The sequence below is a fragment of the Hyaena hyaena genome, unplaced genomic scaffold (assembly GCF_003009895.1).
Source record: "Hyaena hyaena isolate Hyena2069 unplaced genomic scaffold, ASM300989v1 scaffold_1478, whole genome shotgun sequence".
In the NCBI taxonomy this organism is placed as follows: domain Eukaryota; kingdom Metazoa; phylum Chordata; class Mammalia; order Carnivora; family Hyaenidae; genus Hyaena; species Hyaena hyaena.
The window spans coordinates 312,412-324,838 of NW_024082111.1; the positions used below are offsets into that span (position 1 = coordinate 312,412).

The following is a 12,427-nucleotide window of genomic DNA, read 5'->3' on the forward strand; positions in this document are numbered from 1 at the left end:
AACACAGAACTTGGGATATAGTAACAAATATATTAAACAGCTACTATTATATTATCATTTATTATTACTCTATTATTGTACAGCCTCATGATAGGTTATATCATTCTTAGTTGGAGGAGATGACAATCTTGATTCTAACAAGATGAAGTTTTTAAAACTGTTGTCCTTTTACAAAAATCTACTCTGGTAAGAAAGTTGGGATTTTTTCCTCAGCTTCTCAGAACTCTGGGGATTGATATTCACCAAATCCAGTCCTTCTTGAACCTGTGTCAATCAGTTGTGATTTCTTAGGTCATAAGCCAGTTATGTTCACCTGGAAGAAAATTAAGCCCAAAGTATCAAATGAAGTTCTGTATTTCAAAAGGCATTTCCTAGTTCCTGACCTGAAAATGACTTGAAAATTCCTGGGTTCTAGAAGCACCCACCTGGCCTTTCCTGACGCATGTACCACAGAAGATGTTGCCGAGTCCACTGGCAGCTTGGCTAAGGCAAAGCACAGCTTCCACCACACCGATGCCTAGAAGGATGGAAAGCAAGACCACATTCCAGAGGACAATATGCTCAGGCTCCCGGCAGATGGCCCAGGTGGGCTGGTTGAATAAGTAGTTGTCCCTGCAGGACAGAGGAGAACATTGGCCTGGCCTTGAGAGACAGTAAAGGGAGAGAGCTGTTACCTACAAACATGTAGAAGTGTGAGTCTAATATAGGTGCTTATAAAGCTTACGGGTCTTCATTGCTCTCATCTTCATCAAGGCAGTAGAGTTATTATTAACCATTGGTCAGGGATGGAACACACCAACTTCCCACCTAATAGCATAACATCTCAGCAAGGCATTGTAGGTACAGACATAACCCCAGAAGGGAGCATGTGGAAAAGTGGGAAATTGTGTGATACACGATTTTACTGGTGTATGGATCCCAGGGGCATTGAAGAGTGGTTAAGAGCTTGGGCTTCAAAGTCCTGCAGATCTAGGTCCTAATTCCAGCCCCCCTCACTGAGAAGTTCCCCTCACTAAGATAAGTTTCCTAAATGTTTCTGTATATCAGATTCCTTATGTGGGAAATGGGGTTGATGATAGCATCAACACCATAGCATGGTTGGGAAGATGAGACAAAGTGTTAGGGCAGTGCCTGCTGTGTAGTAGGTGATATATTTTAGTTCCATCACAATCATTATCATGGAAAGGGGAGATCCGAGAGTTCTAGAGTAACTGGAGGAGACCTCATAAGTCACCTGGCCTTAAAGAACAGCAGAGAGGAGAGCAGTGAACTGTAAGAAGAAATAGCATGTAAGCAAAAATTGTAAGAGAAATTTGGAATCAGACTACTAGTTGGACAAAGAGAAATGGAATATATTTTCAAGCCATATTTCATGGGGCTATCTATTATATCTCTGTCTCTCTCTCTCTACCTTTACCCCTACCTGAATCCATTTCCATGGAGATCCCAAAAGGATTGCAAGTTTCTTAAATATAAAAATGTCATGGCCTTATCAGCACTTTTACATTTGACAAAGCCCCTTTGACAAATGTATGACAAAGGACTGAAGGGCAAAATGGAAGTGAGATACTTGTTGGAGGCAAAAGGTGCTGGATAAGATTTGGAAGGGGGTGATGGCAGACTAGGTGAAGAACAGTGGCAAGTTCAAGATCTGCTGTTGAGGAAGGATTGACAGGACTTAGTGGTGAACTGAACAGGGAAAGTAAGAAAGGAGAAGAATAAAGATGACTTGCAGGTTCTAGGTGCCATCTAATGGGCTACAATGACTGATTAAGATTTGTGGAGGGAATATCAAAGGTTTTGAACATATTAACACTGAAATGCTGTGAGACTTTCAAGAGGAAATTTTAGAAGGTAATTAGATATTTGAGTTAAGATTGTGGAAGAAAGATCTAGACTAGAGATAAACATAGTAGGATTATTTATATGTATAGATGGATGGTTCTGAAAGACAGGGGGACAGATGAGATCTGCCAGGAAGACAGCAGGAAATGAGAAGAGAAGCAAGGTCTTTCTCAATCATTGGTGCTGGATTTCTGCATTCCTTTAGGAAAATAAATGTGCATCACAGGACCCTGCCATATCAGGATATTTGTGCAACCCCAAGTGCAGTAATTGTCTCCCCAATTTGATTGTGAGCTCCTTGCAGGTAGGCAAGTTGTCTTACCTTTCCTTTGTAGTCCTTTCTCTCACTGTAGTGCCTAGGCAGTACTAGGCGGGTCCTCGGCACATACTCAGTTGAGTTTAGTAATGAGGGCTAATGAAGTCAAGCTATTGTAGTAAACACCATAGGTGGATGGCTTAATTCATAGGCACACAAGGGTTTCTCATCTTGGTCAACCACCACCTAGCTATTGTTGCTTTGGGAGCAAGTGGGAAGAGAGAAACAATACACCGGGTATGAATGGAGGTAAGTGGCCACATTTCTGGGCAGCCAGTACTGAGAGCACACACTCTTTGTGGTCATCAGCTGTATCATCTTTAGACATTGGACACTGACCCAAGGCCATGAATGCTACTCACTCCAGGGTGTTATTCCTGAAAGGGTAGGTGTAGTTTCCACTGCCTGTGTCACAGAAGGGGCCGCTGAGCAGACCCAGTGAAGAAATGACCACACAGTACATCGCCCCCATAGTGCCCTGTATGGCCAGAAGCACAGGGAACAGCATCTGCAATGGAACAGAGCCAAAAATTCAGTGCCACAAATGGGGAGGGAGGTGGTATGCTTTCTAAAGATGCATCCCCTGAGTTTCCTGGTAAACTGAACATGCTCTGAATCTTCTTTTGGAAAGATGCCAGCCTGGGTAGTTGTTTTTTGTTTTGCTTACCAAATGCACAAAACAAACAAAAAGGAGAACCGGAGCTGAGAAGCCCTCTCTCCATTCACCTCCCTCAGTTGCAATTCTAGAGAATGAAATAATTCACTATAAAACTGACAGCGGGAAACGTGACTTATTCCCACCAAACGGCCAGTAGCCCACCTGCTGCCTGGCACATAGTTGAGGCCTCCTCGTCTGCACTCATGGTGGACGTCAGTAATCGATCTCAGTATCTTCCCTACCAACTCTGGACAAGGCCTCGTAGTCCTTTACAGAACATGCAGTCAATCAGCTGGTGTTGGCCCTCTAAATGAGAGCTATTAGCCACTCTGATGGTGGGTGTTCAGCAAATATTTGTTGTATGATTGGGTGAGTAAATGAGTATGTGTTTTTCTAATGCCTGAGTCAGTGACCAACACAGGGCTTTAGTGTGTACAAACTCCATGAATACATGTTGACTGGATGGGTGGGTGAGTGTGCCAGTGAGGCCAGTGTCAAGGAAAGGTGACCTTCTGGCATATTAGTGCATTAATGCATTGGGGGCAGAGCTGAGGGATTTGTTTGCTTCAAAGCATGAGCTCTTATTCCTGACATGTCCATGTTGTGTCTTTCCTATCACAGGGCCTAAGGGAAGGGGACAGCAGAGGTTGAATGGAAGGACTTGGAGGGGCCCTTGGAGATGGTCTGCAGGCAACACAGAGCTAAGTGTCCGTGAAGGGTCTGACTGGCAGCTGCAAGACATAGGAGAGGGGACTCTGGAGCAGAAAAGATGAGTGAAATGGCTAATGAATGAGAATTCTAAGGGCTGTGATCAGGGACACTGGGAAGCAGTTTTGCATGTGGGAGACAGCATGATCCCAGGAGTGAGGTGACAGAGACCAAGTCCTAACTCAGCCAGTCCTGCCTTCATTTGGAGTGACTCGAGAGCCAACTGGGTGATAAGATCCAGACCTGGTGCTGAAGAATGGAACTTAACACTTTCCCTGAGGCTGGATAAATAATCCTAAACATACTTTCTGGATCTAAGATTAAAGCCATGCAAATCTGAGCAGCCTGTTCCAGCCTCTTTGGGCTTTCCCTTTCCTAGTTGTCAAATGGAAAAGTTTGCAAAACTGACATTCCCACCATTTTCTTCTAGCGGTGCTGGGTAGGACAAAGAGCAGTGGTGTGAGAGGGCCATGAATCAGGAGCGGGAAATAAGTGCATAGTGGATGAACTTAGAGTGTCAGCCTCTGTTCTTCACGGGGCCACCCTACAAGCGTACCTTCGTAAGTGTTTTTGGGAGAAAGATCTCCAATGTCCTTTCTTGCTTGAATCTCAGTTCTATGATGTGTTACTCCATCAGCTACTGGGGAAATAAGAAAGCCAAAGGATGGGAAGGTCCTAGACTTTCTCACAGACAAGAGATAGAAGCAGCCAACAAACCCCGGCAGGCTGGTCTACCAGAGCTGGTGGACATTGTGTCCATTATGAATGGTTTTCTATGCACCCTCTCTCCAGGCTTGTTTGTCCTGGGATTTCATACAGCAGCTCCCAGCTCTGTTGGCTAGAGCCCTGCACAATATCACTGTGCTTTAAAAGGGAGGTATTAGGAGTACTAGACATTGGTCAATAGACTTTCCTTCAAAACAGAGAGAAATCACACAGCCTGGAAATAAGCCCTCTGGGGGTGAGGTGGTGGGGGTGGTGGGAGGGTAACCATTCCATTGAGCCTGCAGCACTCACCCCACATCTGCGAGCACAGCAAACTCCTCCACCGCCTCTCAACAGCATTAGTGCCGGCACCATAACCTGTGGCAAAGAAAATACTCTTGGAATCAAACGAATGTTACCTTTTTGGAACAAAGTTGTTTGTTTTTTAAATATAATTTATTGTCAAGTTAGCTAACATACAGTGCGTACAATGTGCTCTTGGGATCAAGGTTTTGACTGTGTCTCAAGCTACTTAAAAAATGTCTACTGGTTTGGGGCACCTGCACGGCTCAGTTGGTTGAGCATCCAACTCTTGACTTTGGCTCAAATCATGATCTTGAGGTCTGTGGGTTCAAGCACCATGTCAGGCTCTGTGCTGATGGCATGGAGCCTGCTTGGAGTTCTGTCTTTCTCTCGCTCTGCCCCACCCCCACTTGTCTCTATCTCTCTCCCTTAAAAAGATGTGTAATGGTTTTTCATTGCATGTAGGATACAACACAGGCCCTGAACGTTGTATATGAGACCTTCATAGCCTGGTTTGCCCTGCCTCCAGCGCCTCACCTCTCCATCATCAAGACGTCCCAGTGCACTAGCTGATGGGTTCCTGGGGTGGGGCCAGAACTTTCCTGCCTCTGGGCCTTGGAATATGCTCTTCACCTTTTGCCATGAGGTAAACTCCTACTCATCCTTAAAGAGCCAGTTCAAATGTTACCTCCTATGGTAAGCTAAGCAAATGGGCCCTCAAAGATATGTTTACTTCTTAATCCCAAGACTTGTGAATATTACCTTATATGACACAAGATATGATTATGTTGGAGTATTTTCTTCCTTTTTTTTCTTTTTCTTTTTTTTAGAGAGAGAGCATAAGCAGGGGAGGGGCAGAGAGAGAAGGGGAACAGAGGAACCATGCTGACAGCAGAGAGCCTGATGCAGGGCTCAAACTCATGAACTATGAGATCACGACCTGGGCCAAAGTCAAACACTGAGGGCTTCCAGCCTCCAGAACAGTGTGAGAATAAGTTTCTGATGTTTTAAGTTAAGCCACTGGGTTTGTGGTACTTTGTTATAACAGCTGTGGGAAAACTATACATCTCCCCTGTATAGTTTTCTGTGACCTCTGCCAGGCAGCTCGCCCTCAGGCCTGCCGGTAGGTGGTGTGGTGCTGAGCACACCACATTCTGCTTCTTGCCACACAGAGTGCTGCCAGCTCAGAGCCTGGAGCCTGATTTGCATTGTGTGTGTGTGTCTCTCTCTCTGCCCCTCCCCCACTAGTGCTGTCTCTCTCAAAAAATACACATTAAAAAAAATTTTTTTTTAATTTTTTTAAAAAAGAAAATGTGTCTTGGAATATTATAATACAGAGCGGTGGGGACTAAGGAGAATGTGGGGCAGGGATACAGACCCCTCCTGAAGGTCTCCAGGTCACTGTGAAGCCAGCCAGCCAGACAGACACTAAGCAAACAAACTTGGGCCAACTGCCTGCTAGTTATGAAGCCTTGATGAGTGAGGGCCAGGGCAGATCTAGTAAAAGGAGAACCCCAGTTTTAGGATTGGGCAGTGTGTGTTCACCGTGCTGGAGAAAAGTGTGCTGAGTCTGCCTAATGATCAGCCCTCCATCTTTAGTGGAAATGTATCTGACCATCACAACTGCATAACACTAGGTACAGAGGTGGTCCAACAGCCCCTTCCTCCGGTTCTCTTACAGCTGGTGTTGAATGAGCAGAGCTGCGAGCTGGGCTCAGGACTGGGTGCCCTCTGTGATCTCCTACAGTGCTCATCACAGCCACAGGAGGTGGCGACTGCCGATGCCCCCATTTTCCAGTGGGAGAAACTGAGACATAGAGAGATGAAGTGCCTTCCTAGGATCTCACTGCTGGCCTGCCAGAGAGCATGGTTTCAAACCCAGCTCTGTTTGACTCCCGCCACCCTGTGTGCCACTTCCACGGAGATGGGAGAGAAGGCTTGACCTCTTCCCCACCGCCACCCCCCAACCACTTTCCTGGCAGGAGTATTTCCCCTTGGGATACATACACTGACATTCTGATTTATCAGTCAAGCTTTGGTGAGTTTGGTTAGTATTATTGTTCTTGGTTCCTGAGAAGTTTCACTTTGTGCCCAGGTGAAATGAGGGTCCTGATCTGTAATGCTGCATATCAGACCTTGTCCAGAATGAACCCCAGCAAAGGCACTGTTGCTCTGAGCTGTCACTGTCATCTGTCTTGGGCATCCTTTGAGCCCAGACACCTGCATTCTATACCTTGCTGTGCCACACCCTAACTCTATGGGCTAGATCTAGATTAACCTCTCTCGTGGTTTAATTTTTAATCTATAAAACAAGAGGGATTAAAATATTGACCTCTAAGATTCTTTCCAGTTCAAAGATTCAGTTCCAAGTGCCTTAAATAGAGTATATATTTTTTTCTTTGGATAGGAAAATTTGCTGTAGGAGCCTTTTCCTGCTCTGGGGGTTGACAAGGTGAGAGAGGGAGGAAGAGAGTTATTAAGGGCCTACTCCCTCATTTTTTCCCTTGCCCCTCCTGGCTTTCTACCTTATTTTCTTTCCTCCCAACAAGGATATAAATCAGGTTATATAGCTGAATTCTTAAGCCCAGAGGAGAAAGCTATTCAAAGGTCAGAATTGCTGGTACTTCCTGCAGACCTCATGCAAATGACCGAATGGCTGTGTGTGCCCTGCACTGCTTTACTGCATGAATAAAATATATTGAAAATTTGAGGAAAAGCTTGACTAGTATAGTGGGGATGTGTTCTTCCCATTAATTCAATGAACATGTTTCTTTAAATGAAGTATTTTCACAAAAATCTCAGATTTTCAGAATCATCTTTGGGTAACTCAGTGCTAGGATCTAGAGCTGATGAGAACCTTCCAGGTGGGAAGAGTTGGCCACCCCCCTGGCTGCCCTGGGAGAATGGACGTGGGCAGCTTTGGGTTTTGGGTTCCTGTATACTTGGATCCAAGAAGATGGTATAACACTCTCCCTCTTTTACGTTTCTTTTCGTAGCTCTGATGAACCTTCTGGCATTAGGAATTACTTCTGTTCATCTGTTGGGCCCTTAGGAGACACATAGTTCCTTGAGTCCCAGGACCATCTGGAGATTGTGGTGAGGACACAGGTTTGGGGCTGACAAAAGAGAACTGTGGGAATCACTTTGGAGGATGGGGGTGCTAAGAGTCTCTCTAACTAAGCACCTTCGAGGGAGCACAGCTTGGTACATAGAGCAGGCCAGGCTCCAAGGTGGGGGCGGGCAGAGTGCACTGATGGCTTGAGGTCAAGATCGTCATAGCTCGATGGCACCTGGGCATGTTTCTCCCCTGCTTTCAAGTTCTAGTGACTACTTACTTCTCTCTCTGACCTCGTTTCCTCCCCTCTCTCCTAAACCTTTTTGAGCTGGCTCTAGCCACGCTGGTTTTCTTGCTGATTCTGGAACTATCAAGCACATTCCCAGTTCCAGACCTTTGACTGTGCCATTCCCTCTGCTTGGGCTGCTGTTCCCCTGAATATCCACATGGCTCATTCTCCACTTCATTCAAGTGGCTGCTTAAAGGCCACCTCCTCAGGAGGTATTTTGCTATCTATTCTATACTCTATTTCCCCCCCTAGCACTGTCCACCCGAAATTATAGTATACAGTTGGTTATTCATGGTCTTTTGTTTCCCCACTAAGGGCTGGGAAAGCAGGAATTTTATTGGCTTTTTTTCCCTGCTGTGTCCCTCATGCGTGGAACAATGTTGGCACATAGTGGTGCTCAATAAATGCTTGTGGGTGAAGTCCTCAAGGGTAAGAAGCTGCTTGTCAGCATGGTGCACAAGGTAGTGCAGAATTCGGCCTGGGTCTGCATTCCAGCACCAGTTGTCTGGAACGGCCTCCTCCCTTCTCTGGCTGGCAAATACCTACTAATTCTGTACTGTACAGCTCAGACACCTTCTTCTCTCGGATGACCCTCTTTGTTCCCCAAGGTAGAGTTAATTATTTCCTCTTCTGGAGACCCCAAGCGCCATAGTAGCAGGGACTCACCCCATTGGGCTGAATTATTTGCCTATTTGTCCATCTCCCTTGTTCTGAAGGAGCTTTGAACCATCTCTGCAGTGTCGGGCAGACCCTTACTCCTAATCAGGCCCCTGAGTGACCCCCAAACCACGCCACTAACTAGACTTAAGCTGTCCTTCCTAAAAGTCTTGCCAAGTCTGCAAATAATAGTTCTGAGGAAAAAAACCCATTAGCTGCATGAAAAGAAAAGGGGGGGCTCCGTTTCTCAGTCCCCGGCATACACAGTTCATGGGATGCTGGTCCCAGATGCCCATTTTTTTTTAACCACAGAAGTCTGTCGGTTCTGCGTTGGCCTGTGGCTCCATGAAAACAGAGATTTTATTTTTGGTGTTGGCTTCCGAGACAACAACCTCGCTGACGCCACGAGGCTGCCCTCCAGCAACAATACAGGGAGGCAGTGGGGATGTCCTTCTCGAGAGGGCACATCCCTCACGTGTTGGGCGTGTCTTTACACACCATGGCTGTAACTGACAATGGAAGGAACTCAGCCCCCGAATGGCTGTCTACCTGGCGGGGTGGGGGATGTCGGGCCAGTGGTGACTCAAGTGGCCCTGGTGTTCTGTCTCATCTGAAGAGCAGCACTGCCTGCAGCCACCCTGTCAGTACCTCCGTGGCCTCCTGTTCACTGGGATGTGGTGTGGAGCAGGACCTCTGCCGGCACAGATTCACACATGCCATCTTTTTCTGCTCCTGGGCTGCGTGTGCACGAATGCACCAGATGGTGGAGAAATGGAGAGATGACGGGCATTGGACTCAGACGGGTGGTGAAGCCCCATTTCTGCCCTGTGCCCATTGTGTGGCTGTGGTCACATGACTTAATCTGCCTGGGCCTCATTTCTTTACCCGTCGGAGGAGATGATTCCCACTTGGCAATGTTGCTGTGGGAAGTCAATGGAATAATATGTATAAGCCTTCGTGCAAATGCCGGTTACAATTGTTAAGGAAGAGAAACCATGAATTCTGGTAGATCTACTGTGTCTACTAGTGTTGTGATGCTACGTAAATGGTTCTGTGCTTCTTAGTGCCCGCGGTGTCCCGTGTGGCTTTTGAGATCTTGTTCTGGCCTTCCTTGCATCAGGAAGGCAAGCTCAGCCTTCTTTCTTCCACTTTCAGAGCCCAGCTCCCCACCTGCACTCACTCCTCTGCCCCCTGCAGTCTGGATTTCCCCGCCAGCCCCAGGGCTTCTCCGGGCTTCTTGTGCAGCAGATGCCTCCCCGGGCCCGGCTCTTGTCCCTTCTGCTGTGGTGGACACTGGGATTCCTCACTCCTGGAAATATTCTCCTGCTCAGCTCTTCTCACTTTCCCCTTTGCTGCTTCACCTGAGACTTCCTAGCTGTTGTCTGCCACTCTCCTTCTCGCACTTTCTTTCCTCTTATTCCTCTGGGTCTCTGACCAGGGTTCCTTTCTTCTCTCATTCTGCTACGAGCCTTGGATATACCCTCTGCCCCTGGGGCTCCACGTCACCTCTCCACAGGGGATCTCCATCTTGCCTCTCTCCTGGCCTCCAATCCTAGCCAAGCTTCCTCTGATCCCTCAGGGGGATGTGGAAACTCTGTCTCCCTCCTGGCCTCCACCCTGAGGTACCTGCCTGGGAGAATGCCACCACCAGCTCCCCAGGTGCCCGGGCCATAATGCTGGAACCAATCTGGTCTGCTCCCTCCCCTCACCCCCATCAGTCTTCAGGCCCTTCCAGCTCAACCTTTCAATATGGCTCCAGTGCGCCCTCCTCTTTCCAAACCCATAGTCACTGCCTTAGTTTGTCGTAGAGCTGGCACATGTGAAGGCCCAGAATGGACACCAAAGACTGACTGAACAAGGAAAGAAGAAGAAAAAAACAAAAAGGAAGAAAAAGGGAAAAGAAAAAGAACAAAAGAGGAGAAAGAGGAAGTGAGTCAGGCTCCACTTGCTTTCCTGAGGACCGTGAAATGTCTTCCCTTTGGGTCATTCTATAAACCTTCTGAGATTCTATCAGGGAAACGAAATATCCTCAAGCTGCTTCATTTGACTCCCTTCAACAGTCCTGCATTTGCTCATTTCATCTTGAGAGAAGCTGGGTGCCATATATCCTACAGATGAAGAGAGCGGAGGCCAAGGGGAGTTCAGCATTTGCTTGATGGTGGGACTTTCCCACGTAAGCCTGTCCTGCAGGAGTAGGCAAGGTGGGGGCGAGGCTGGAGAAGGCGCCTGAACGGTCCTTGCAGGAGGCAGAGGAGCTGGTAATCTGAACCAGGAAAGAGAACAGATTGCATTTTGCAGGCGGCCAGGTATGTGCAGGGTGCTCTGTATATGTTCTCATGTAATGTTCTCCACGCTGAAATGGAAGCTCAGGGAGGTCTGCACAGCAGCTCAGGGGTAGACATGTGATTTGAGCAGGGTCTGGCAGACTTCCTAGGTCTGCGCAGCCTCTTAGGAAGGGCTCAGGGCTGAGACACAGACCACCTTTACCCAGGTATTGCTGTTTTAAGTGTTCTCTTGGGCAGGAAGGCCCAGCCTCTGCCATCATGGGAGGGGCAGATGACCACTGTGTCTACTATTGTGTGGGGAGAAGAAACAGAACCCTTTTTCTGAGGGTTCTTTATGCCCCTTGCATGTATCCATCCATTTGCTGAGCACCTACTCAGTGTCTGGCATTGGGTCTCCATAAACAAATGATCTTTTCATAAGGGAACACTGGATACCTGGGAGAGGAGGAGCTGAATGTAAACAAAGGTGGAAAGAAAGGAAAACAGTCAGTGTCTCAGGAGGCAACGAACTACAACATGTGGGTTAAAGCCAGCAGATTGCCTGTGTTTATAAATAAAGTTTTATCGGAACAATGACTACATCCATTTGTCTATGTATTGTCTGTGGCTGCTTTTGCCCTTTGGTGGCAGCGTTGAGTAGTTGAAACAAGAGACCACAGGGCCCGCAAAGCTGGAAGTATTTGCTATCCAGCCTTTTATAGGAAAAGTTTGCCAACCCCCATAATTTTGCCTGGGGAAGCCTTGATGGGTGGTACACAATTTTCAAGATGGTCATCTTGAAACCTGATGAACCTGACAAATACTTGGTTATTATGCTTTTTATAGTGTACCTCCTCATGTAATTAACAAGCACACATTAAGCTCTGGTCTAAGCCAGCACTTTGCTAGATAGGCACTTAGAGAGCAAAGGTGAATGAGACTTGGGTTGTATTCTTGAGGAAATCATAGCCCAGTGGAGGAGCACATAAATAGATGCTCGCAGTACCAAGTGCCAAGTGTTTATGTATCACGTATTGTGAGGTAGAGAAGGAGACAGTTAGCCATGCGCTGGGGGCCCAGGGAAGGTGGGCCCAAGATGAGATGATTGCTTTGTGACTTGGAGGAAGCAAGGTAGCTAAATGCATTCTTACCAAGAGCCCAGCTCCAAAAAAGCCGTGGAAAAACCATACCAAATCTGTAATCTTGGCAAGCTCCAGCACCTGCCCATTGGGAAAGTATAGTAGGAGGTTGGCGATGATGGCCATGATGGCCAAGGCCAAGAGCAGCATGCCTGAGCACCTGGAGCCCGTCTCAGAACACATGGTGAATCCTCCCTGGAAGAGAGAGAGAAAACAACCAATACTAGGAAGCTGACTGGTCAAACCATTGCAGAATCGGGAGAGAGAACACCAGCCTCAGAGCCCCAAGAGCAAGATGCCAGGCACAACTCCACTATTTGTAGGCAATGTGAACTGGGGAGCCATCTTTCCTCTATGGGCCTCAGTTTCCTCCATAAAGCAGAGACAAGATCAACCTCATAGGTGGTGTTGTGTGGAAAATAAATGTGAGAACATCCGACTCATAACAGATGTTCAACAGGCTTTCCCTAAAAGGTTGGGGGAACCGA

General features: G+C 47.3%; 1 protein-coding gene across 1 annotated transcript in view; it reads right to left on the reverse strand.

The window, feature by feature from the left end:
• LOC120225687 (transmembrane 4 L6 family member 1-like) overlaps positions 1–12,122 on the reverse strand; it is a 34,641-nt gene extending 22,519 nt beyond the window's left edge. Inside the window, exons 1-4 of the mRNA XM_039223872.1 lie at positions 11,952–12,122; positions 4,545–4,610; positions 2,524–2,669; positions 426–612 (exon numbers count right to left, since the gene is read on the reverse strand). Of these exons, the coding sequence (XP_039079803.1) occupies positions 426–612; positions 2,524–2,669; positions 4,545–4,610; positions 11,952–12,122 (570 nt within the window). The remainder of the gene's footprint in view (positions 1–425; positions 613–2,523; positions 2,670–4,544; positions 4,611–11,951) is intronic.
• Between the last annotated feature and the right edge of the window lie 305 nt (positions 12,123–12,427).